Source organism: Rhinolophus hipposideros, assembly GCF_964194185.1.
Source record: "Rhinolophus hipposideros genome assembly, chromosome: 3".
Lineage (NCBI taxonomy): Eukaryota > Metazoa > Chordata > Mammalia > Chiroptera > Rhinolophidae > Rhinolophus > Rhinolophus hipposideros.
Genome location: NC_138049.1, coordinates 11,308,597 through 11,332,768, shown reverse-complemented (window position 1 = coordinate 11,332,768; position 24,172 = coordinate 11,308,597). Strand labels below are relative to the sequence as shown.

General features: G+C 36.4%; 1 protein-coding gene and 1 pseudogene across 3 annotated transcripts in view; one reads left to right on the top strand and one right to left on the bottom strand.

The window, feature by feature from the left end:
- The window catches only part of SCAF8 (SR-related CTD associated factor 8), an 83,007-nt gene that overhangs the window by 19,753 nt on the left and 39,082 nt on the right, over positions 1-24,172 (top strand). For both annotated transcript variants that reach the window (XM_081045164.1, XM_081045165.1), the window contains 2 exons: positions 10,805-10,888; positions 14,633-14,677. In XM_081045164.1, the coding sequence (XP_080901290.1) occupies positions 10,805-10,888; positions 14,633-14,677 (129 nt within the window). The remainder of the gene's footprint in view (positions 1-10,804; positions 10,889-14,632; positions 14,678-24,172) is intronic.
- On the bottom strand, positions 6,377-7,520 carry LOC308490748 (transcription initiation factor TFIID subunit 9-like; annotated as a pseudogene). The gene is made up of 3 exons: positions 7,256-7,520; positions 6,993-7,122; positions 6,377-6,759 (listed from the first exon to the last, which is right to left on the bottom strand). The product of its transcript is annotated as a transcription initiation factor TFIID subunit 9-like (transcript).

The window sequence follows — 24,172 nt, the reverse complement described above, 5'->3', positions numbered from 1 at the left end:
GGGCCTCGGAGAAAAAAGAGAGGGGGGGCGGAAATAAGGGGGATCCCCACCCCCATGGCATGGGGAATCCATTTGGCTAGACAAACGGGATTTCCCCTAGTGGTTTTGCTTCTAGTGTTGGCTGCACCTTTTCATTCTACCAGCTCTGGGATTAAAGCCAGGAGATAATAGAGGAACAAAAAACACTACAAAATTTACCTCAACACCCACACACAGCCCCCCTCCACATCTGTCACTGGTCATTAGTCAGGTGTGACTCCAGTCTCCGCTGACTTGCTGAGAGTCCTCAGCTAGTTGCTTTTTGTAGTCTGGCCTTGCAGTTGTAGTCAGTGTTGGCTTACTCCATGTTGCCGCGCTGTAAGTCCTGTGTACATTTTTTAAAGAGTAGTTTTTTAAATCCCTTTATTCCAAGGATTTGGAGAAAATGTAAATTTCTGCATTCAATGAAAGGACCATGCAAATTTTTGTGGCCTAAATTTAGTTCTTTATGTGTTTTTTTGGGGGGGGGGGCAGTTTTACTTTATTAACAGTTTTAAACTATAATTTGGATTCTAAAGTCAATAGCTTCCTTTTTAACAGTATTCAAAACTGTAATACTAACCTTAGACACCTGCCATGCTTGAGAAATAGGATATTCTGCTTAATAATAGAAAAGGTTAGTTATGTGAAAATGCATGTAGCTCACAGGAAAGGATAATTGGTTATAAAGCATGTAAATATTTATATTTGTCATGGTAATCTTGTTCCCACTTTTATGTATCAAATTCTGACCTTTATTTCCTTTTTTTTAAAAACTAGAGGATTTTTTTACCCCCTCAAAGGTGGGTGTATAGATTTCCTCTTACTAGACAGATGTTTGCATACTTCAGATTTATTATTTTTAGAAAATAGACGTTCTTTTCCTTTATGTATTTGTACTTTGAAAAAGATTCTGGATTTGAGATTCCTAACAAGATGTATAATTTTGCATATTCTTCACCAAATAACGTTGTTTATTACCTTCATTGTGCACCTGCCTGCACTTGAAAACTGTGAGTTTGTTTATTAGAATATTGTCTGTCTCTGAAAGCACCCCATCAGTTTCATGACAGAGACCTGGTCTGCCGGTTCTGTTGGATGCTTAGGGCCTGGCTAATGAGTGTATTTGGGATGAGTGATGAATTCTTGGATTACAGATTATTTGCATTTTTTGTCATCTTTGTGCTTTTTTGTATTTTCCAATTTTTGTGTACTAAAATATTTTTATAAACAAAAATGTTTTTTTTTAAAACAATTATTTATGTTCACTCACTGTGTTTTAGGTATTTCAACATTTCAGATTTTATGTGTTTTGGTGTTTACAACTACATGTGATCTTTTTTTTTTTTTCAAAGATGCATTTGAAACTTTGTTCAGAAGTTTCCAAACTAACACATTTCTTAGTATAAATTGGGAACCAGTGCCTTTGTTAAAAGCCTGATCTGGGGGCTCCTTGCAGAATATCTGTAACATATCCTTTTGGTTTCTGCTCTTTAAAAAATTCGGATTGCTCAAGAATATTGCTACTTCAGTAGAAGTTAACCCCAGCTTATATATTGAGAGTTTTATTTCAAACATTTTTTTTTTTTTATGAAGAAATTTTCTTTACAAATCTTAGGGAAAAGTCACCATTGGTTACATTATTCTTTTACAGTATGCTTTTCTTAGTGTTGACTCGGGTACTGTTCATTCTAGTGATCTCTGGCTACATTTTGTTATGTCAAGGGCATCTTACTTCACGTGTTACTTTGATGCATGCTTATATTGTCTAGCCTTTTATATTTTATCCCATACCAAAAGTAATATGGAAGATTGTACTATCTAGGAAAGGATAATTTGTATGGTAGAGAGAAATTTTGGGTATACAGAATACCTAGTTTTTGACTTGTTGAAATGAAGTTTGTAATAAAGTATATTGGTTCTGAGGTACTAAAGTTGGTGAGTAATAATGCTCTTTATTAAAAAATTAAATTTACAGGGCTAATATTGGTTAATATAATTTTTAGGCAGACAACATTATAATTTGACATATGTATACTGTTGTGTGCTCACCATCCATTACCATCTCTTGGCCCCCATTTATACTCCCTCCAACCTCCTTCATCTCTGGTAACAACCATTCTGTTGTCTGTATGAGTTTTTGTTTGTTACTTTTTGCTTGATATGAGTAAAACCATGGTTTTTGTCCTTTCTGTCTGACTGACTCACTTAGTTAGCATAATACTCTGAAGATCCATCATGGATCTTGCAATAGCAAATGACCATATTTCATCTTTTTTGTGGCTGAGCAGTATTCCATTGTGTTTGTGTATACAGCACATGTTTATCCACTCATCTCTCGATGGACATTTTGGTGGTTTCCATGCCTTGGCTGTTGTAACTAATGCTGCAGTGAACATAGGGGTGCATGTATCTTTACGAATAAGTGTTTTTTATATTGTTCGGGTAAATACAATATGCTTTTTAAAATGACTTTATGATACAAGTCTGATTTCTTTTTTTTCCTATATGCAGAATACTGAATTTTTATTTTTACTTTCAAAGTTATTTATAAAAAACCAGAGAAATGCTTTATTTTTAAATTTTAATTTCTAGTTTGAATAATAAAAATTTTCACGAAAGTATTTATTAAAAACCTATATAGTCAATCAGAAAATGAAGAAAAAGCATTCACAGCTTTGCTCTACTTTATTAGTTTTCTGTTGCTGTGTACTACGTTGCCACAAACTTAGCTTGTGGCTTAAAGCACCACATATTCTTTTCACAGCTTTCCTGGGTCAGGATCCAGGCACTGATTAGCCCAGTCCTCTGCTGATGGTCTCACCAGCAGGTCTCTCATTTGAGACATGGTTCCTCTTCCAAGCTCATTCAGGTTGTTGGCTGGAAACAGTTCCTTAGTTTTGTAGCTCTGAGGTCTCTGTTTTGTTTGTTGGCTGTGGGCTGGGGGCTGCTCTCAGTTCCTAGCAGCCATGTGGCCCTCTCATGTGTGTCCTCACGTGGTAGTGAGAGAAAGCTAGTTTTCTGATGTCTCTTCTTATAAGGACACTAATCCTATGGGATCAGGTCTCCTACTTTTTATGACCCTATTTAACCTCCATACAGGCCCTATTTCCAAAGACAGTCACCTTAGCGGTTGGGACTTTCAACTTAACGCATTTTGTGGGAGAGAGGTGTACTGCGGAGGGCCAGTGTTGGCAAGTGCAGTTAGAACAAGATTGTATTACAGAGTGATTATTGTATCTTTCAAAGTAACGTATGCAGGTACATTTTTAAAAGTACAATAGACATTTTATTGGAAGCTTTTCTTTCTCACCCTATGCTGGATTCCCGAAGAGAACAGTGTTTTAGTTCTTCACACGTTAGTTCTTTTGATTATCTTCATATCACTAAGTGATATTTTTATACCACTGCTTCTTGACTGGTCAGTTTTAAACATTATTTATTGACGTTTTGCAAGAAGAGGTGAAGCATTCGTTCATTTGAGCTGCTCTGTAACACCTTGATTTTGACTGGTGGGCCTGTGGACTTCTACAGGACAAATTGTTCTCCTTTTTTGGCTCTGTCTTCTGTGTGTACTGTGGTTTGAGTATTCCTCTTTGTTTTCATCAGTTAACAGTACTTACCATATTTCCATTTTCTGGAAATTTGTGACATTTTCTCTGCTGATTGTACTCCTCTCCCTATTCTGCTTTTCACTGTGAGTAGTTTATACCTTTTAAAATTATTTATTTAGTCATTTAGTTGTTTATGTATGTATTTGTGTATTGTTTTCCCAATAGGAGCAATAAAAATAAAATGTTTCTAGTAAACATGCTATTTTGAATTGAAAGTATCAAGATTGTGTTGGTTCCAGGAACTTGTGGGATATCTGATTTTCTGACTTCTTCAGAGATGGAGGGACCCTAACTAGTACCCTCAAGACCTAAAGGACCGTTGTTGGGAAAAACGGATCGGCTTGATGGCTGTTCTCACTGTTCTAGGTTCACACTTCAGGTTAAGTCCATTGGCCATAGGACCAACAACTCTGAAGGCATAAGATTAATCTGTAAATGAGCAAAATTTTACCCAGGTTTGATGGTTCTGTGGGGGATGTCTGATAATAAGTTCTTTGTTGGACTCTTCCAAGGTCACAGTAGAAATTATTTAATACTGCTCAAATTGGGGGAGGCACTGATTTTTGAACTGAAGAGTTTGCTTGAAATAAGCATGGAGTACAGCATTTTGTTAAGTCTTTGGAAATGAGCCTCACCCAGTGGTAGATGAAGGAGGCATGGATGTGCTTTCCAGGGGTATGAGATTGCACATTTGTAGGATTGAGAAATCATGTCCAAATTCAATGGTTGGCCTGCTTTTGTGTAAAAGTTTTGTTGGGACGCACTACCTGTTTATATATGAATTGTTAAAAAAGTGGCTGCTTTCTTTTACAGGGTAGTGTGCTAGAGACTGTGTCACCTCCAGAGCCTAAAATACTTACTGTGCTGACCCCTGGCCTGGTCAGTAACCAACAATTTAAAATTTTTTATTAGAAATGAAAGTGTTTGGTGGAGTAGCCAGCAGCAACTAAGATATCTTAGTTTAGGTAAAAGATTCCTCCAACATCGATTAAAGTCATTAGAAACTGATTTGATTTGAAGAAGTAGGTTTCAGATCTAAAAATACGCCTTTGACCTGATGCCTGTAAGTGATGGTACAGAAACTTAAAGTGGTGCTAGTTCATAGAGCACTTTTCAATGTACCTGAGGAGAGCTGAATCATAAAGGGTGAATTAATTAGACTGAAAACGCAGGCCATTGTCTTTCCTTTGGACTGGTAAGTTTTGAGTAGCCAAAGGAAGGGGTAGGTCAAGGCAGGAGCTTCATTTCAGTCACTGGGGTCAGATGGATAGAGTTTGTCTAAGTGAAGCGTTCACACAGTGTTAGATAACGTTAGTACATAACGTTACATAACGTTACTATGTACATACATGAGGGAAAAAGCTTGGATTTGGGAAGCGGAGTTTAGCGGCATCGGTAGCCCTATAGAAGTACAGTAATCTTACCTGAGGGAATAATTTGATGGAACAAACTTAACAGTATCAGCAGCCGCTTTAAACTGTGGAAAACATGGTAGCAGGGAGCCAGACCCCGAGAAATAGACAGTGAGTTTAAAACCGACATGTGAGAAAACTGGGCATCTGGAGAGCCCAGTGCTGGGGGTCGTGCAGCGGGTCTTTCTGACTCAGGCACAGACTTGGGAATCTTCAGGCAAAGGAAAAGAAAGGTCCCAGAATCAACTTGCGTTCTTCTCTGGCACTGTCCCGTGTAAAACCATGATGCGTTTTCTGTCCTCGATCAACTTTTGAGAATACAGAGAGAATTGCATTCCCAATTCTTGGTGGTAAGTTGATATATCTGATTCGAGTGAGGGTACGAATAAAGCTTGGTACTCCCTAATGGCAATCTTACTGCAGTATTAATAAGTTAGTTGGAAATAAAGGTTTATTATTGAACGCTGGCTATGTATCAGGCATTATCATTTCCTGTAGGTCTAAAGATTAAATATAGTGTCTTCATATACATTGAATTATTTATAGAAGTTTAAAAAAAGCTTTGAATGGGCTAGCAGTATATTTTGTCACTATTTTTCTAAAATACTGAATGTGACATTAATAAAATTATCAACAAGTAGTCTTTGGTGGAGGTCCTAGATGATGGAGTTTAATGCTGAGGATTGAGCAAGGGTGGAATATATACTTCTATTTGGAGATAGAAATAAAATAGAAGGGAATGGAATGGTCTAGAAGGAAAGCTGGATGATGACAAGCTGTCTTTGAAGTAATGTGCAGGGTTCACACTAGTTCATGAAGTGTATAAATTTATACTCCACCTAGTTCAAAAAGAACTTTGAAGCATCTTACTTAGCAAAGTTAATCACAGATGAAAATAGATCTTATTTTTGTGTACAACAAAACTAGTTAAATATAGCAGAGAAGCAGATGTTAATAGACATGTATGTTCAGACTAGTAAATATCAGCAAGATCCTTAGAAGCCAAGGAACAAGAAGGGGGAAACCTATTGAATCATCCTTTTTTGATACAAAGTAAGCACCTGGGAACTAGCTGAGTCATTTCTCCATTTCTGAATTCAAGGAAAGTATATTTTGTGGATGCTTGTATAAAGGTAGAGATAATTTCTTTAATGGATTGGTAAAAGACAGTGTCCTAGGGGAAATTTCATGTTTTTGTATGGTAACTATATTTACTCATTAAATACTATTTAAGTTTTCTAAAATACAACTTGAAAATACCCAGCATGCACGTTTAATCTCAGTACAGTGAATTCAAGACCAAGTATACATGTTACGCATATCAAGGCTGGATTACAGATTACCCTCGTCGTCACCGCCATCGTCATCTCCACGTTTTCTTTTCAATGTATTTGATGATTCATTGGCAGTATTTTGTGATGACACCTTGTTAGTGGTTATAAGAATGTTTTTGGGCCCAATTAGTAATGGATTAATCAGAACGTTCTTAACTGATGTTGCAGGAGTTGATGCTTTTACCTCTGGGGACTGAAATGGGCATCTGGACTGTAAACCTGAGCCCTGTGAGGGACATCGGAGCCTCTACTTTACTTGAAACAGACGTGGTTTGTGGGGTTGGTGTGCCAAGTGTGGGAGTACTTTGTCTGCTAGTAACTGAATCAACACTTAGTAGTCGTGGATCTGTTGTTCCTCCCACAGGAATAGATCCCCTTTTTGTACCTTGTTTCCCTGAAAATAAGACCTAGCCAGACAATCAGCTCTAATGCGTCTTTTGGAGCAAAAATTAATATAAGACCTGGTCTTATTTTACTATAACACCGGGTATAATATAATATATAATATAATATTAGGTCTTATATAAGACCGTAAGACTGGGTCTTATCTTAATTTTTGCTCCAAAAGATGCATTAGAGCTGGTTGTCCGGGTAGGTCTTATTTTTGGGGAAACAGTAGAGACTTCAGTCTGTAATTTGGAGCAGTCAAGCAGTATCTATCAAGTGGCAATCTAGGCTTGAATATGGTTTGATGAGTAGCAAAGGCGTTTGATTTCTTTGCCTTGCAATATCTAATAAAAAAATCTCTTGGGGGTGGCTGGTTAGCTCAGTGGGTTAGAACGTAGTGCTGATAACACCAAGGCTGCCAGTTCGATCCCCGCATGGGCCTCTGTGAGCTGCACCTTCCTTAAAAAATAAATTAAAAAGGGAAAAAATCCCTTGGCGGAGGAGAGGTAAAAGATTGGTCAGCACAACACTGGATTGGCAATTGCACACCATCTGTATCAATGGTGGCTTTTATAGCATGGCCTGAGTAAATTTTTGCATCATCTAGAATTGTGGTCACATATCAGAAGGCAAACTCCAACATCTGATTTGTAATCTTGGCCCATATTCCGTAATCCCCGTATCTTTCAGGATTTGTACCATCATCTGTGCATCTTTGGCATGCTCTTGGGAGAAGCCGTCTTGCCAGATTCCATGATATCCGGTGATCAGACTTCTCGAGCTAAATCACCCACATTAGTGTGTTTCAGTCCTGACCTTGGTGCAAGTTCTTTGCCTAGTGTGGTTTTTCCAACCCCTGGGCACAGGATGTTCAGAAGCAACATCACTAGAGGAAATTTTTTTAACCAATCTTTATAAGTTAAGGACTTAATATTAAATTCTAGTACAGGCATTCAGTGAGGAATTAGATGAAACGATCCGTGCCTGGTTTCTGATGATCAGATTTAAGAAAGAAATGAAATTTTAGAGAACCTAGAGAAATAGTTGAAACTATATGTATTAAGTGATCTTGTGAAAATTATAACAACGCAACTCAGTATTTCTCTGAGTAGTACCTTAACTTCATGCAGTAGATGCATTTTTGAAAGAGGTTCTCAGATGACAGCTGACTTCAGACTGTTGAAAGTATTTTACAAGTTTACAAGTCTAAATAATATTTCTATTACCTTGTCCCCCACCCTCCCGAAGAAGAAGAAAGTAAAGCTTTTGTGTGTTAGAATATGGATTAATACTTCATTGAAACGTCAGGGCTTTACCACACAGAATGAAAGAAGCAATGTATTGTCAACCATAGGAAGGACCTAACATGTTGTCATTGCCCTAGTAATATAAATTACTGTGCAAAGGACCTTCATGTAACTAAGGGAATAAATGTTTGATGGATCCTTTAATGGAGAATAACTAACAAAGAGAAGGATTTTAATTTTAATAATGGCTAACCCTATTGAGCTACTTTAGTGTGTTCTAAAAGCTTTACATGCAATGTTTCTGTAAAATGGGTATTGTTTCTATTTTGTAAATGAGAAAACTAAGCTTCACAGGTTTAGCAATTTGTAGTAAGCTGACATAGTTGGAATTCAAATTCAGGTTTTCTGTGTAAAACTTGTGCAGTGCTGTGTCTTGTATGTATTTGTTCAATTTATTCTTAACATCTGTTCCCTAGTGGACACAGGGTACAGTTTGGAGCAAAGGAAAAAATCTAAACAGATTTAGGGTTTCGTCCTTACAGCTTAGTACTCTGTAGTAGAAGAGGGCAGGCGTGAATCTCAGATGGGAAGCAGCCTGGGCCTGCTGAGAAATTCTTTGCTTCACATGGCTTGCTATGAACATTATAGAATGTGTTGATGTTAATTTGCATCTGGTAAGTAGACTGGCTTGAGTAGGAACTGAGGCTACACATACATTAAAATTCTCTGAGTTTTGTCAGAGGCAGCTTCTTAAACAACCTGATGAGATCCTAACCCTGGTTGAGCAATATCATCAACAGGTAGACACCTCTGTGGCAACTTAAAGGGAAGGATGTTTGGACATCCCCTGGGATTGATTTCAGCTTGGACAGCTCTTGCTGCACAATTAACCTCTGTTAAACTGCATTAAGGAACTTACATCGTTTGTCTTTGATTAATACTCAAGTATTTAATAATCATACAAGTAATTATCATTACTGCAACAAATGCTTCAAAGGTGAATGACAGTACAATGAGCGCGTAAAAGAAGGTTTTGATCTGGTTGGGGAGGTGGGAAAGGCTTCTCATGAGGTGATTCTTGTAACTAAGAAGGGTGAGTTCAATTAACTAGTAGGGAAGCCCTGGTGGAGAGTATTGGCAAATAGAGAGAACAAGCCCATTCTAACGGCTGTGTGTTAGGGAACCGAAAAAGATCATTGTGCCTGGAGCAGAGCTGGGAGGGAATAATGGAGTGAGATGAAACTGGACAGTAAACAAGAGTTAGAGCAGACAGGCCTGTATATATAGATTTTTGTGTTTATCTAAAGAGTGGGAAGTCGTTGACTTTTTTTTAAGGGGTAAGTATTAATCATATGCTCAGATTAGTTTTTGAACATGCCACACTTATTTAGGTGTTCTCTATATGAGAGTGAAGGTAATTGGGACTGCAGTTATGGTTGGAGGAGGAAGAGGAGACCAATATGGAGAAACTGGGTAAAAATTAATAGAATTCAGTGATGGTTATAAGGGGTGCTGGAGCAAAAGCTAGAGGACTCCCTAAATTCCTACTTGATTAACCAACAAATTCACTTTAATTTGTTTTTAAAGTCTGTGTAAGTTGTTTTTGCAGTGTTGTAATGGCCAAAGCTTAGTTTCCAGACTTGTATTTAATACCTTATAGCACTATTGTTAAAATCTTAGCATCACTGAGTACTGTGCAAGTTTTAATCAGAATTCATTTAAACTTAGTCGTTTGCTTCCTAATTCCCCACCTCCTTGTCTTTGTTTTCTTCTGGGCAGTATTATTATCCTTTGCTTATATGAGAAATTTCAAAACAGAAATTTTTTTGGCAGGGAATTATTGCTGTTCATTGATTTCTAAAATATTTCATTGAAGTATAATTCACACACTATATATATACATATATATATAAATAAAACGATGTGTGTGTATGTGTGTGTGTATATATATGTGTATATGTATATATTACATATAGTTAACCAATTTAAAGTGTATACGTAATTCAGTGGTTTTTAGAATCGTTGTCCAACCATCACAACATTCAATTTTAGAATAATTTCATTACCCCAGAAAGAAATACAGTACTCTTTAGTAGTCACTTCTTATTTCTCCCCAACTCCCCCAGTTGTACAGTCACCAATAGATTTCTCTCTTCTGGACATTTCATATAAATGTAATGTTATAATACCTGTGTTTTTTTTTTTTAATATGACTTTTTAAACTGAGCATAGTATAGTTAAGGTTCATCTGTTCTGTAGCATGTATCAGTTCTTCTTTTTCATGGCTAGTATTTCACTGAATAGTTATAATGCATTTTGCTTTTTTAATGTTTACCAGTTGATGGACATTTGGGTGGTTTCTACTTTTTAAATGGATTTTTTTATGTGAACATATATTTTCAGCTCTCAGGTATTTATACCTGCGAGTGGAATTGCAGGGTCATTAGTATGTATTAATATGTTTCATTTTCTGAGGAACTGCCAAACTGTTTTCTCAAGCCGCTGCATCATTTTCCATTCCCACTAGCAGTATATAAAGGTTCCAGTATCTCCACATGCTCCTAACACTTTTTATTGTTTTTGAGTGTAAGCAAAGTGTGAAGTGATACCTCATTGTGGTTTGGAATTGCATTTCCCTGATGACTAATAATGTTCAACTTGATTTTTAAAACAAAGGAAGCACTTTGATTTCATTGAGAATATGAAATTGGAAATGTGTGGTAATTTCATGTAATTGCTTAGAGACAATTAGTTTTGCTGAATTTAAATTTGTTCTTTTTTATTTTCATCAGTTGTATTCCCTGAATGACTACAAACCACCAATTTCTAAAGCGAAAATGACCCAAATTACTAAGGCAGCCATCAAAGCTATTAAGGTGAGTAATATTTTACTCTTGTGTTTTCAAAAGAAACTACTACACTAATATTTTGGAGGTGGCATAATTTTTACAAATTATATATTTTCTTCCTCTTTTCAGAGTTAATACATGTTCATGGGGAAAAACACAAAAATGAAAATCTATCACCTGCAAACTCTCCCACCTAGAGATAAGCACATAACATTTTGATAAATATTCTTCCATAAACTTTGAAGCAGTCATTTTTCCTTACTTTTTTTAGGCCAGTCAGATTTGAGATAAAGCCGCATTGTAGAGAATGTGTTCAGCACTGTTCTTGGCACAGTGACTTTACAGAATCTTGAAATGATTTCATAAAAGTTTCCTAAATAAAAAATGACGTGTTGATTTTTTTTTTTTCTCATTGATTCTATTATAGATTTGGAAATGGGCCATTATGGAAAACAATTGCGCCTCATTGTTTTTTGACATTGTGGAAAGAGGCCACAGACACTTAGCCATTGATCCTTTGTTGACTCATAGATAGTTCTGAAAATCTCAGGAAAAGGTTGAACCCTCTCTAGAGAAGTACACACATGCACAAAATTTCTTGGCTTTAGGGACCTTTTGAAACTCAGCCACAGACATCTCTCAAGAGGTTCCTGTCCCCAAAGCTAAGACACCCTGCTTTTAGTAGGGTGTTAAAATTGGTAATGAATGAGTGCTTAATTTTAATTATTTAGGTAATAATCCATGAGTGTTTGGTGTTATGTTTCCCTGCTCTGAATAAGAACATCAGCTATAACCAGAGCACCAATTATCTTAAATTGTCTTTGAACAGCAGCATTATCTATTGGCGTTAACAAATTCCTGGGTACAGAGAATTACTTCTAGCAGAAAATTCATATACTTAGATGATTTTGCAGTGTTTTAATGCCCAAGTCTTAGTTTTCAGACTTGTAGTCAATATCTTACAGCATTACACTTAAAACCCCTGTATTTATATGCAGAATAATCAAAGCGGGGCTAAGACAGTCATGAGTAAACACATTTAAGCTAGAGAATTCTTCAAAGAAGTGATTTTTCAGAGTATCTGGTAGGTTTAGTGTAGAATATTGTCTCTTGTTTTCTTTGCTGTACTATTCTACATTGTGATCTGATTTTTATTATCCTGAGAAGGTGCAAACATGTATATTGGTATCATTTTCATTCTGTAAAAATTAGTAATTGATGCATTTTTACTAACTTTTTTGTTGAGCAGAATACTTTTTAATTGGAAGATTCCTTAAGGCATAGGTGTTAACATTATTTCCATTTTTTTAGATGTTGGAAGAAAAATTAAGTAATTCGCAGAGCTGAGAATAAGTCAAGCTGGATTTACATCCAGGTTCATCTCAGTCAAGAGTCTAAACGTCATGATCTACTTTAGTATTTTATTTTATTACTGCTATTTTAAATATTTTTATTTTGAAAAATATGCAAACAGATGTAATATATTAAAACAGTCTTTCCTTAGATTTTCCAATGGTGAACATTTTGCTACATTAGGTTTATTTCTACACACGTGCATGCGCACTTTTTCTGGCTGAATCATTTGAGAGTTTCATAGTCATTCGTAATAGCACTTAATCTTTAAATATTTATCCTAAGAACATATCCTAAGAACAAAGACAGTTCCTAAGTAATCACGATACACTGATCCCATGCAAGAAATTTCACTTTGGGAGTACAGCATTAGGAATAGAGACAGTGGAAATGTAATGTCTGTATGTGATGTCAAAAGGGTACTAGATTAGTGAAGGGGTGTTATCACTGTGTGCGGGGTGTAAATGATAAATGTCTATTTACAATGTTTTATACACCAGAAACTAATAAAAAAATATAAAGGAAAAAAATTTCACTTTGATCCAATGCTTTTATCTAATATACAGTCCCCATTATATTTACCAGTTGTCTCAATATTGCCTTTAGTAGCTGTCCCTGCACCCTTGCTCTTTCAGGATGCAGCCAAAGTCACACATTACATTCATTTGTCTTGTCACCCAGCCTTTTTGTGGTTTGTTGTTGTTGTCATTGATGTTTTTGAAGAGTGTAGACCAACTGTTTTGCAGTATTATGTTATTTTAAAACTGCATTTAGTATATATATAAGTTGAAGTTTGAACTGCCTTTTAAATCAGATATAAGTATTATAATACTGTGTTTCACGTTGTGGTAAGTTGTTGGCTTTTTTTAAATCAGCATTTAGAGAATAATTATTTTCATGAGTGCTTGTTAACATTGAACACTGTCAACAAAACCTCATGGAGTAATTGTGGAAGAAGGCCTATGTGAATTAATAAACTTTGAATTAAAGTTTAGTAAGCATTTTTACTGTTATATGTTAATACATAAAATAACTACTCTGTTTCCCCAAAAATAAGACCTAGCTGGACAGTCAGCTCTAATGTGTCTTTTGGAGCAAAAATTAATACAAGACTCGATATCATATCATATATCATATGCCATGCCATGCCATGCCATGCCGTCTAATAATAAAATAAAACCCGGTCTTACGTTAATTTTTGCTCCAAAAGACGTGTTAGAGCTGATTGTCCGGCTAGGTCTTATTTTCAGGGAAACATGATAGGAGCAAGAAGCATTGTCAAGATGTTTTCAGAAAATTATTACTTAATAAATATCACTTACTGAGTAATTATTTAATATTTTGTATATTGATTTTAAATGTCTATAGGCACCTACATATAAAGTGCCTAATAACTTTTAAGTAGTTGTTTCAGCTTTTTTACTTTAGTAACTTAAACTGTTGAGTAAACTTAGTTTCTAGGAAGGAAATTTTAATCAAGCTTAAACTTATTATAGATTTTCACTTGTTAATGATGAGTAATGTGGTTTTCCTTTATTTTTGATTTTATAAATAAATTGAATTTTATGATGCAGTTCACCTCAATGTTCTTGTCTCTTTAGCCTAGGGATAGCTCATAAAAGTGTAATTTGTGAGATCATAAATATAAATAGAAGTATAATTCAAGTCAGTTCTTTAAACAGAAATATGCTAATTATACAATTGCCATGGAGATTTTACAATTTATTAAGCACAACTTCTAGAAACTTTTTGTTTAATCTCTAATTTCCATTTTCTTTCATTTTCAGGTTTATTCATAGTGTTGGTTATAAAACTTAAAAGTTTCTCATAATTGATAGTATCATATTAACTAATTTTTAATCTGTGTGGTCACTTCATGTCTGCTGATTCATTTTGGCAGATCCATTAGAACCTTATACGTCCTAGATTTAATTATATATACTTGCAGTTTCATTTTCTGGGAGAAGCAGGTGATAATGAAGTTGAAAACAACTCCCCGGCGTACATTTCCTACTACCCTAATTTAGTGAAAAAATGATACTATAGGAAATCTTTTCCTTCCATCAAAGTAAGAATATACATCTGCCAGTGTGCTTACCACAAGTATTTTGCTGTCAGCCTAACTATTTGTGAAAATAAGCTTTCATAACGACTGAGCTAGAATTCTGTATCTGTGTTGACATAACACACTTTAGATACACAGACCATATACCTACTTCCAGGATCCCTTTACTAATTAGATATCATAGAGCTAGTTGCTTAGGAAGGTGAGTGACATGAATGGTTGTCTCAAAATTCATGTTTAAAATTCATTGTTTTGATAGACCTGTGAAACTATATTAAATCAAACCCTGTGCTTAGCAAGAAAATCCTAATCTAATCAAATAGATTTTAAAACCATACTTTTTTTTCTTTTAGTTCTATAAACATGTGGTACAGAGTGTTGAGAAATTCATTCAGAAAGTAAGTATATAATTTTCCATACATACATTAAATGTACTATAATGATTTATAATTATAATGATTTATAATGATAGATTAATGGCCTGTGCTCTTCTTTTTAAAGATGGACTGTTCAGAGTGATTCCATTTATTAGGTTGGTGCCAAAAGTAATTACTGTTTAAAAGTTTAAAAATAATTGCAAAATCTGCAATTACTTTTGTACCAACTAATATTTTATTTTCTAATTAAGTAAAATGAAAGTGCCGTTTGGTTAATTTTAAAATTAATAGTGGTCACGTAGATGTTTTTGTTAATTTGCATTGCCACAGCCAGCATCTGTCCCTTGGAAAAAATGGTGTCAATATGACTTTTTAAATGAAATTACAAATTCGTTGCCTTTTATAGCTTTTAAAGAAATTCTCATTTGTCACATCCAGCTGAATGCCAAGAGAGCAGCTCTCCGTGTAGATAAGGTGTGGGGGAAATATTGCTACCAGCTACTCCTCTTCTGTCGATTTTTTTCTCATCCATTAGGGTATTATACATCTCGACACATTAGATAGATCTGAAGTTCCATTTTCCAGGGTAAGCAGAGGGAGATGAGGTTGAAAGAGACCGTCTTGTGCACAGTTAGTAATGCTTTTTGTCATCTGGGTCTGGTGACTAGATTTTATAGTTTTTTGCTCTCTTCTTTGTGATCCATGCCCTATTGGTGCCGCAGTTTAGGGCAAGAGTACATAGACTCTTAAAAAAAAAACTTAACAAAATGATACTATAGAAAATCTGTGTTGTAATTGAATTTAGTTTTTCTACTCTGCCCATGTTCATGTGGCTAAGTGGAAGCAGAACCAGTTTTGAGAATCAGGTAAATGGCATTAAGGATTCAGCAAGGTTGCGATGTATCTTGAACAAAAATAGTTGATTGGGAGAAGGATGAATGGATCAAAGTGAGATTCCTGTCACTAACTAGCTAGGGAACTTAGAGTCAGTCGGTTAACCTTTATGTGATTCTGTTTTTCCCTTTAAAGTTTCATTTTCTCAATACAAAGTATTAGTGAAACATACTTTGAGATGAACCACTAGTGAATTAAGGCTAAGACACAGGGTAGTGTTTTAGGTAAACCAAAGTATAAAATGAAAATGTTGGTGGTTAGAAAATTTCATTGTTCTAAGGCTTTTAAAAGTTTTTTTTTTTAAGGTTCGAATGTCGGGAGAAGTGCTTCTTAAACTTTTTTGTACGGAGGAATTACCTAGGGATCTTCTTAAAATGCAGATTCTGATTCAATAAGGTAGGGTGGGCCTGAGAGTTCGAATTTCTAACTGTTCCTAGATGATGCCTTTACTTTTAGTTCAGAAGCCACAATTTGAGTAGTCGTGATTTAAAGGATAAATATGAATTTATGGATAAATGTTTTTTGATGATTTGATTTGGAGCAAGGGCACTTTTAATAAGGTATTTCAGAATCTTAGGAAGACCTTGGGTGAGTACAGTTATCTTTATTGTGAGATAATTGTAGTCAGTCTGAAGAAGCAAGTCAGTATCTGGGGGAAAGTGTTTTTTTCTGACGTGAAGGAAAGGGGAGGAATTTAATCTTTATAGGACACTGCAAGATATGAAGTTCCACATAGAAATAAGAATATTGAGAAACTTTGTACAGTATGTACAATTTAGAATTGTTCAAGTATAGTTTTGTAAAAAGTGCTACAATTACAAACCACATTTAAAAAGTTCTTAGTAGAGAAACAGTAAGACAAACTTGTATCCAGTATAGTACACAACACACAAATTTGTGCCTCAGCGGTACAATCTAAAAGTCAAAGGTCCCAGGAGAGCCATCCAGAACTTACAAATCCAGAACTTACTTCAGAAGTAGTTTCTGGTCCAACATCTTGATCTTCCTCTTTCTCTGCAGAGAAGTTCTTCTCAGTCATCTTAATGAAGCTTTTTATACAGACTCATTTTCATGCTTTTGTAGAGCTTCAGTTTTGTCCAAACTTCCACATTGTTTAGTCATTATGCTAAATTTCTCAGCTTTGCCTAGTTTGCCAGCAGCCTGAAAGACATTTGAAATAGCATCCAGAATGATTTTGGTATCTTTTGCACTTAAGGGATTCATCAACAGTTGTTATGCCACAGTGAATGAGGTGTACAATCTGTTCAACTGTTCCGCCACTTATGTAGTTGGGTCACAGCCTACACCCTTTCCTTTTGTGTCTTAAAGTTTCACCTTAGAGAGAACACCAAAGAGGCATGACATTTCCTAGTCAGTGTCTAAGGGAAAATTTAAATGGTTTTGCCCCCTGCCCCTGTATGTATCAGCGATTCAGCAAGGGGTTAATGTAATGGTAAATTAAGTTGTATATTTTTAATTAAACTGTCTATTTTGAGGTAATTCTAGATTTCCGTTTAATCAATAGTAGATTATAGTAGGGGTGGCCGGTTAGCTCAGTTGGTTTGAGCGTGGTGCTAATACTGTGTTTCCCCGAAAATAAGACCTAGCCAGACCATCAGCTCTAATGCGTCCTTTGGAGCAAAAATTAATGTATGACCAGGTCTTATTTTAATATAAGACCCGATATAATATATGATATGATATGATATGAAATGATACCCAGTCTTATTATAATATAATACAAGACCTGGTCTAATGTAATGTAATATATAATACCGGGTCTTATATAAGATGGTCCGGCTAGGTCTTATTTTCGGGAAACACGGTAATACCAAGGTTGCTGGTTCGATCCCCACATGGGCCACTGTGAGTTGCGCCCTCCTTAAAAAAACATATATATATATATATATATATATATATATATATATGCACACACACACACACACACATATATATATATATACATATATATACATATAAATAAATAAAAATAGATTATAGTAGTACAGAGAAATCTCATACTCTTCACCCAATTTCCCGCAATGGTCACATCTTTTATAACTGCAGTATAGTATCAACTAGGACATTGACACAATCCACTAACCTTATTCAGGTTTTCACCAATTTTCCATGCACTATCTGTACTTAGTTCTGTGCAGTTTAATCACATATATTGATTCATATAATGGCACTATAGTCATGATACAGAACATCATTCAGGGGCCATTACATTTCCTTGTTTGTATTGCCACACTCAGCTCTCCTCCCCACCATCCCCAACACCTGGCAGTGACTAAGCTGTGTTCTCTAGCTCCATAATATTGCTATTTCAAGAATGTTATATAAATGTAGTCTTTTGAAATGGGCTTGCTTTGCTCAGTAATTTCCTTGATATCCATCTAAATTGTGCACGTGTATCAATAGTTCCTTTATGTGGCTGAGCAGTATTCCATGGTCTGCATGTACCACAGTTGGCCTAACCATTCACCCATTCATCCGCGTTGTTTCCGTTTGGGAGGCTGTTATGAATAAAGCTTCTGGGAACATGTTCAGATTTTTACATGAAAGTAAGTTTTCATTTCTCTGGGATAGGAAGAGCATGTTTCGTTTTACAAGGAATTGCCAGATTCTTTTCCAGATTGGCTGTATCATTTTACATTCCCACCAGCAATTTTTCCACATTCGTGCCATCATTTGGTGGTTTTTAGTTTAGCTATTCTAATAGATGGGTAGTGATTATCTCATTGTGGTTTTAATTTACATTTCCCTAATGGCTGGTGATATTGAACATGTTTCACTTACTTATTTGCCATTTTCAGTGAATTTTTTTCCATGTTTTTTCCCATTTTCTGATTGGATAGTTTGATTTTTTACTGTTGAGTTTTGAGAGTTCTTCATATATTCTAGGTGTAAGTTTTGTGTCAAATATATATGGTCTGCAAATACTGTTTTCTCATTTGTAGCTTGTCTTTTCATTCTCTCTCGTTTTTTAGAAGACTTTAGTGAGTTTATTTGAACCGTCTTTTCATTCTCTTAATGCAAGGTCTTTTGCAGAACAAAGGTTTTTAGTTCAGTGAGGTTCCAGATTGTATATATATACTTAATACCAGAGAAAACTTTTTTTCCTCCTCCCTATTCTTACTGGAAGTTTAATATGGGGCAAGAGCACAGATAAAACACAAGTAAATGGGGAGTGCAGGGTTGTAGGGAAACTGAAGCCCCCACCACCTGCTTTGTTTTCTGCTCCATCACCCGGAGGCACTTGAACACTGTGAAACCACTTTGTAAATTCACTGGATTAGGATATTGTTAATAGTGGGAAATATTGTTTTAACAAATTTAGAAGAAAGTTTGTTACGCACATTATATATATTCAAATAAGAAATCTGAAGATTTGAAGTATTATTTAATGAGAGTAAATTTGTAATTTGGGGTATCATCCACCTCCGAACACTACAGATTATTCAGTTTCTCTCTACTTTCCTTCACCACCATGAACAAATAGTGCAAGGAAGGGAGGAGTGTGGCTGCAGTTGGTAATGTGTTATCTGGAATTCCGTGTTTTAGCTATGAAAGGTTAGCGGATGGATGATGATAAATCAACAACGTAAGATGATTTCCTGTGGGCTAGGAAAACTACTGGGCCTCTTGTGTGGGGTACACTCACATTTGGGTGCTTGGGCGCAGACAGTTTGAAAGGAGTAAATACCCAGATTCTCACTTTCCTTGTGTACTTTTTACTAAAATTCCTTTGCCCTGGGATGTTTTAGTTCAATTCTTTGTCATCCACATCCCTTAAATTTGCATTTCAAATACATCTTGAGTTTATCAGTTGTCGTTAATCATTAAGATGAAATTTTTGCCTGTTGTGTTTTATTTAAGAAGTCAAGGGTGTTTATATAAATGTTTCTTTTTACTGTGAAATATATGGACACATATACAGAAAAGTGCAGAAAACATGTATAGCAAAATTTTTCTAAAGGGAAGATCTGTGTAATTACCACTCACTTGAAAGAACAGAGCTTTGGCTAAAGCCCCCCAGATCCGCAGTGCCTCTTCCTGATCATATCGCTCACCCTCTCAGGGAGGTCACAGTCTGACTTCAGTGTAACCCTGTCCTTGCTGGTACAGTAGTACTCTACAACCCTGAATTCTTAAACAGAGCAGTGTGACCTGCCTTTTAATTGTATGTAAATGGAATCCTATACTGTGTATTCTTTTGTGTACAGTTCTTTTACTCAATACGTGTTTAGGAGTCATTCCTGTTGTGTGTAGCAGTATTCGTTTCTTTTCATTTTACACACACACACACACACACACACACACACACACACACACACGAATATGTATATATTCCGTTATGTGAATAAACAGCTTATCCATTCTGTTGGCAGACAGTATATATGTTTTGGAATTATGACCAATACTGCTGGCCCATTCTTACGCATGTATCCTGTACAGCTTGCATTTCTGTGGGGGTGGAATTGCTGGGTTGTAGGATATGCATTTCTTCAACTTGGCTAAATAATACCAAATCAATTTCAAAATGGTTGTTCTAATTCACACTCTATCTGATGTGTGAGTTTATGTTGCTCCCATCTCTACCAACACTTGATATTTTTAGACTTAAATTTTTCTTTTTAATTTATTGGGGTGACAATTGTTAGTGAAATTACGTAGATTTCAGGTGTACAATTCTGTATTACATCATCTATAGATCCCACTGTGTGCTCACCACCCAGAGTCAGTTCTCCTTCCATCACCATATATTTGATCCCCCTTACCCTCATCTCCCTCCCCCAATCAATCCCCCTAGACTTAAATTTTTTAAAAAAGATTTTATCCTAATATCAGCTTTACTCAAGTAGTTAAATTTTAACCAGCATTGTAACTTGTTTACCAAGATGTTTTTTAGACTCTTAATGATGCTTCAAATAGAATAAATTTCTATAGTCATGGAGCAAAATGTACTCTAGTACCAAAACTAAAAACTAGTAGGTTGCTTTATAACTATTATTACTTTTCTTCAGATTCGGTATGTCACGTCGAGCTCAACATCAGTTATTTTACTAAGCTGTGTATTAAAGTTCCAGTTGTTTAGCTTCGTTTCATCAGGCATTGGGATAATTTTTCTTGCTTGTCGTCTCCCTTCTTCCATAGTTGCTTAATGACATTCTGTCAGTGGGGAACGTAGTCACCCTCCTTCTCTTGCTTCCGCACTGTTGTGACCAGGTTCTGTGAGTGCGAAGAGGAGAGCAGTTAGTGATTCCCCATTACCCTCTTCTGGCTTAGGTGTTGTGGAAATTGAGTTGCTATTGTGGACATTTTTGAGGTCCCACACTTTGTGGGAAAATTTGAATCATCAGAAGTCTTGAAAATGACATAGAAGTAGTATGTGTGCCATTTAAAAGAAAATACTACTTCATCTGTCCATTTATTTTGTAGTTTTAAATTACGTAGTTTAATGCTGTTTACTTAAGAAATACTGAATAGATTGGTTCAGAGTTAGCAGTAAAGAGTAGGCTCAATTAGGAATGTTATATATGTTTAGTTCCTGTTAAACCTTCCTTCCCAATCTGGATGCCTTTTATTCATGTCTTACTGCGTTACCAGGACTTCTGGTGTCATGTTGAAGAGCAGTGGTGAGAGGGGCATCTGTACCTGTTGTCATGCCTACCCGATCTCAGTGAGAGTGGTGTCCATACCTGTTGTCATGCCTACCTGACCTCAGTGAGAGGGGCGTCCATACCTGTTGTCATGCCTACCTGATCTCGGTGAGAGGGGCATCTATACCTGTTGTCATGCCTACCTGATCTCAGTGAGGGGGCGTCCATACCTGTTGTCATGCCTACCTGATCTCAGTGAGAGGGGCGTCCATACCTGTTGTCATGCCTACCTGATCTCAGTGAGGGGGCGTCCATACCTGTTGTCATGCCTACCTGATCTCGGTGAGAGGGGTGTCCATACCTGTTGTCATGCCTACCTGACCTCAGTGAGAGGGGCGTCCATACCTGTTGTCATGCCTACCTGATCTCAGTGAGGGGGCGTCCATACCTGTTGTCATGCCTACCTGATCTCAGTGAGGGGGCGTCCATACCTGTTGTCATGCCTACCTGACCTCAGTGAGAGGGGTGTCCATACCTGTTGTCATGCCTACCTGACCTCAGTGAGAGGGGCGTCCATACCTGTTGTCATGCCTACCTGATCTCGGTGAGAGGGGCATCTATACCTGTTGTCATGCCTACCTGATCTCAGTGAGGGGGCGTCCATACCTGTTGTCATGCCTACCTGATCTCAGTGAGAGGGGCGTCCATACCTGTTGTCATGCCTACCTGATCTCGGTGAGAGGGGTGTCCATACCTGTTGTCATGCCTACCTGACCTCAGTGAGAGGGGCGTCCATACCTGTTGTCATGCCTACCTGATCTCAGTGAGGGGGCGTCCATACCTGTTGTCATGCCTACCTGATCTCAGTGAGGGGGGCGTCCATAGCTGTTTTCAAGCCTAGCTGATATAGTGGGAAAACTTCTAGTTTATCACTGTTAAGAATGATGTCAGTTTTAAGTTTTTTTATAGAGCCCATACCTCTGGACCATGAACTTCACATGTGCTTTTCTTTTTTTTTTTAAATCCCCCTTTGGTGAAACAGGAAGGCTGGAGTGGGCTGGAGTTGGATATTTACCTTCCCCATGTCGGTTAGGCTCTGGTTACACTGCAGCGGGTCAGGCTCAGGTTAAGTAGTTTGTCCGGAGAGCAGACCATGTTAAGAACAGAACACTGCTGCTGGCTGTCTTAAAATGATTCCTTTTCTCCTGCTGTGCCAGAAGCATGAGAGGATTTTTCTACAGTATTCACCGTGAGAACTCCTGGGGTACATACCAGGTGCTATTGTCCTGGGACAGCCTTCTGCTGACATGCTACTGGCCGCATCGTTCAGTGCTTTGCAGGGACAGCCACATGTTTCTGCTTCTACCATTCCAGCTTTGTTTTCTTTAATAGCAGCTTTTAGTAGCTGAAACTGCCAGCACATATTCTAGTAATAGAGTCATTACATAAAGTGTGCTCATATATTGCAAAGTATGTGGTCCAATTCACCTAGAGGATCTTTTTGTCAGAAAGCTGACTCCTGATGGTATTTAGATAACAACTGGGTAATATTAGAATAAAAATCACGCATATATGTTTAAAGGTGCATTCTGTTAATGTTATTGCCTCCCCCCACCCCCACAAAGGGTTACTTCTTTGTAACACAAGACGTTGGACATTACTAGTATATAGTTTGAAGATTAAGTAGCTGAAAATTAAATGAAATAGCTTTTTAAAATAATATTCAAAGAGTAAAAAAATACCTCATGCCATTGGGAAGTCTTAAGAATTCTTATTTTCAGTACTGGTAGAACTTGAAGAGGAAATTGAGGAAACATTTCAGGTTTTTTGGTCTTAATTCTCCCAAGTTTCTAGTTGGTGACTTATCCAACTTTAGCAAATATTAAGTTATTTTAAAACATTGAATTGTACTAACAAATTTTTTTTTTTTTTTTTTTTTTTGCCGTTCTATGTGGCCAAAATGCCTAATCTACCAGTGAAGGCAGTTCTATCCCACAACATCTTAATATGTAGTACATCTAAAGATATTGTGGAAATGTATTTTTCTTAGGCCTTAAAGCTAAAACTGCTCCTGTATTTCTGAAGCTTGGTGATCTTCAGAAAGGCCCATTTATTGTATGGTCCACTCATGATTCTTCTGTATCGTGAGCTTATAATCCAAGTTTCTTTTTAAATAAATCAAAGAAAAGATGTATTTGTGTTTTTTTTAACTCAGTGCATTATTTACTTTCTATTCAGTATTAATTTTTAAAGCTCTTACCAGCAACTTATAAATTACATCCTGCTTTCCTCTCAAGATAATAATTTATATAAAATAATACATTATACATCAGATTGGGAAGATAAAAATGCCACTAAGTCAGCTAATAAATATTTATTAATCACCTGTTTGTGGCATTAGGAAATAGATGTTTACCAAAGTGGATGTCCAGCTTTTCGTTACATTTTAAAAGTTTTCTGCTCTTCTCTGACATGTATGTTTTGACTGGCTAGGTACATATTTCTTTGAATGTAGGGTAGTCAAAGGAAAAAGAGCATTGGCCAGATGATGTGAACTAAAGGACACATATGCTAGATTTTGGGGAATTTGAGGGAAAACTATTTCAGACTTTGAAAAATGATAATTTTAAACAGCAGGTATTTCTGAATCTTGTAGATTAAACCTAAAACTTTAAAATCCAAACACTAACATTATTGTCCTTTTATGTAATACTTCAAGTACTTAACAGCCAGAATCTTGCGGGGTAGGTACTTGTGAATTGGTGCTAAAGGTCCCTTCATTTTTTGGACAATAAAGACCATAAAGAAGGATTTTAAAAAGGACTTGAAGTAACATATGAAATACCATGTTTTTTGCAGTGAAATCACTCATTGTCTCAGCTAAAAATCCGATTAGAAACGTGTATGTGTATTCCAGGTGGATTGAAGATCCTTTTCTCACGGGTACTCAGGTTTCCAAGAAGAGTTTCTGAAGAACACAGTTTTGATTTAGTGCTGTATATGATTTCCAGGAAAT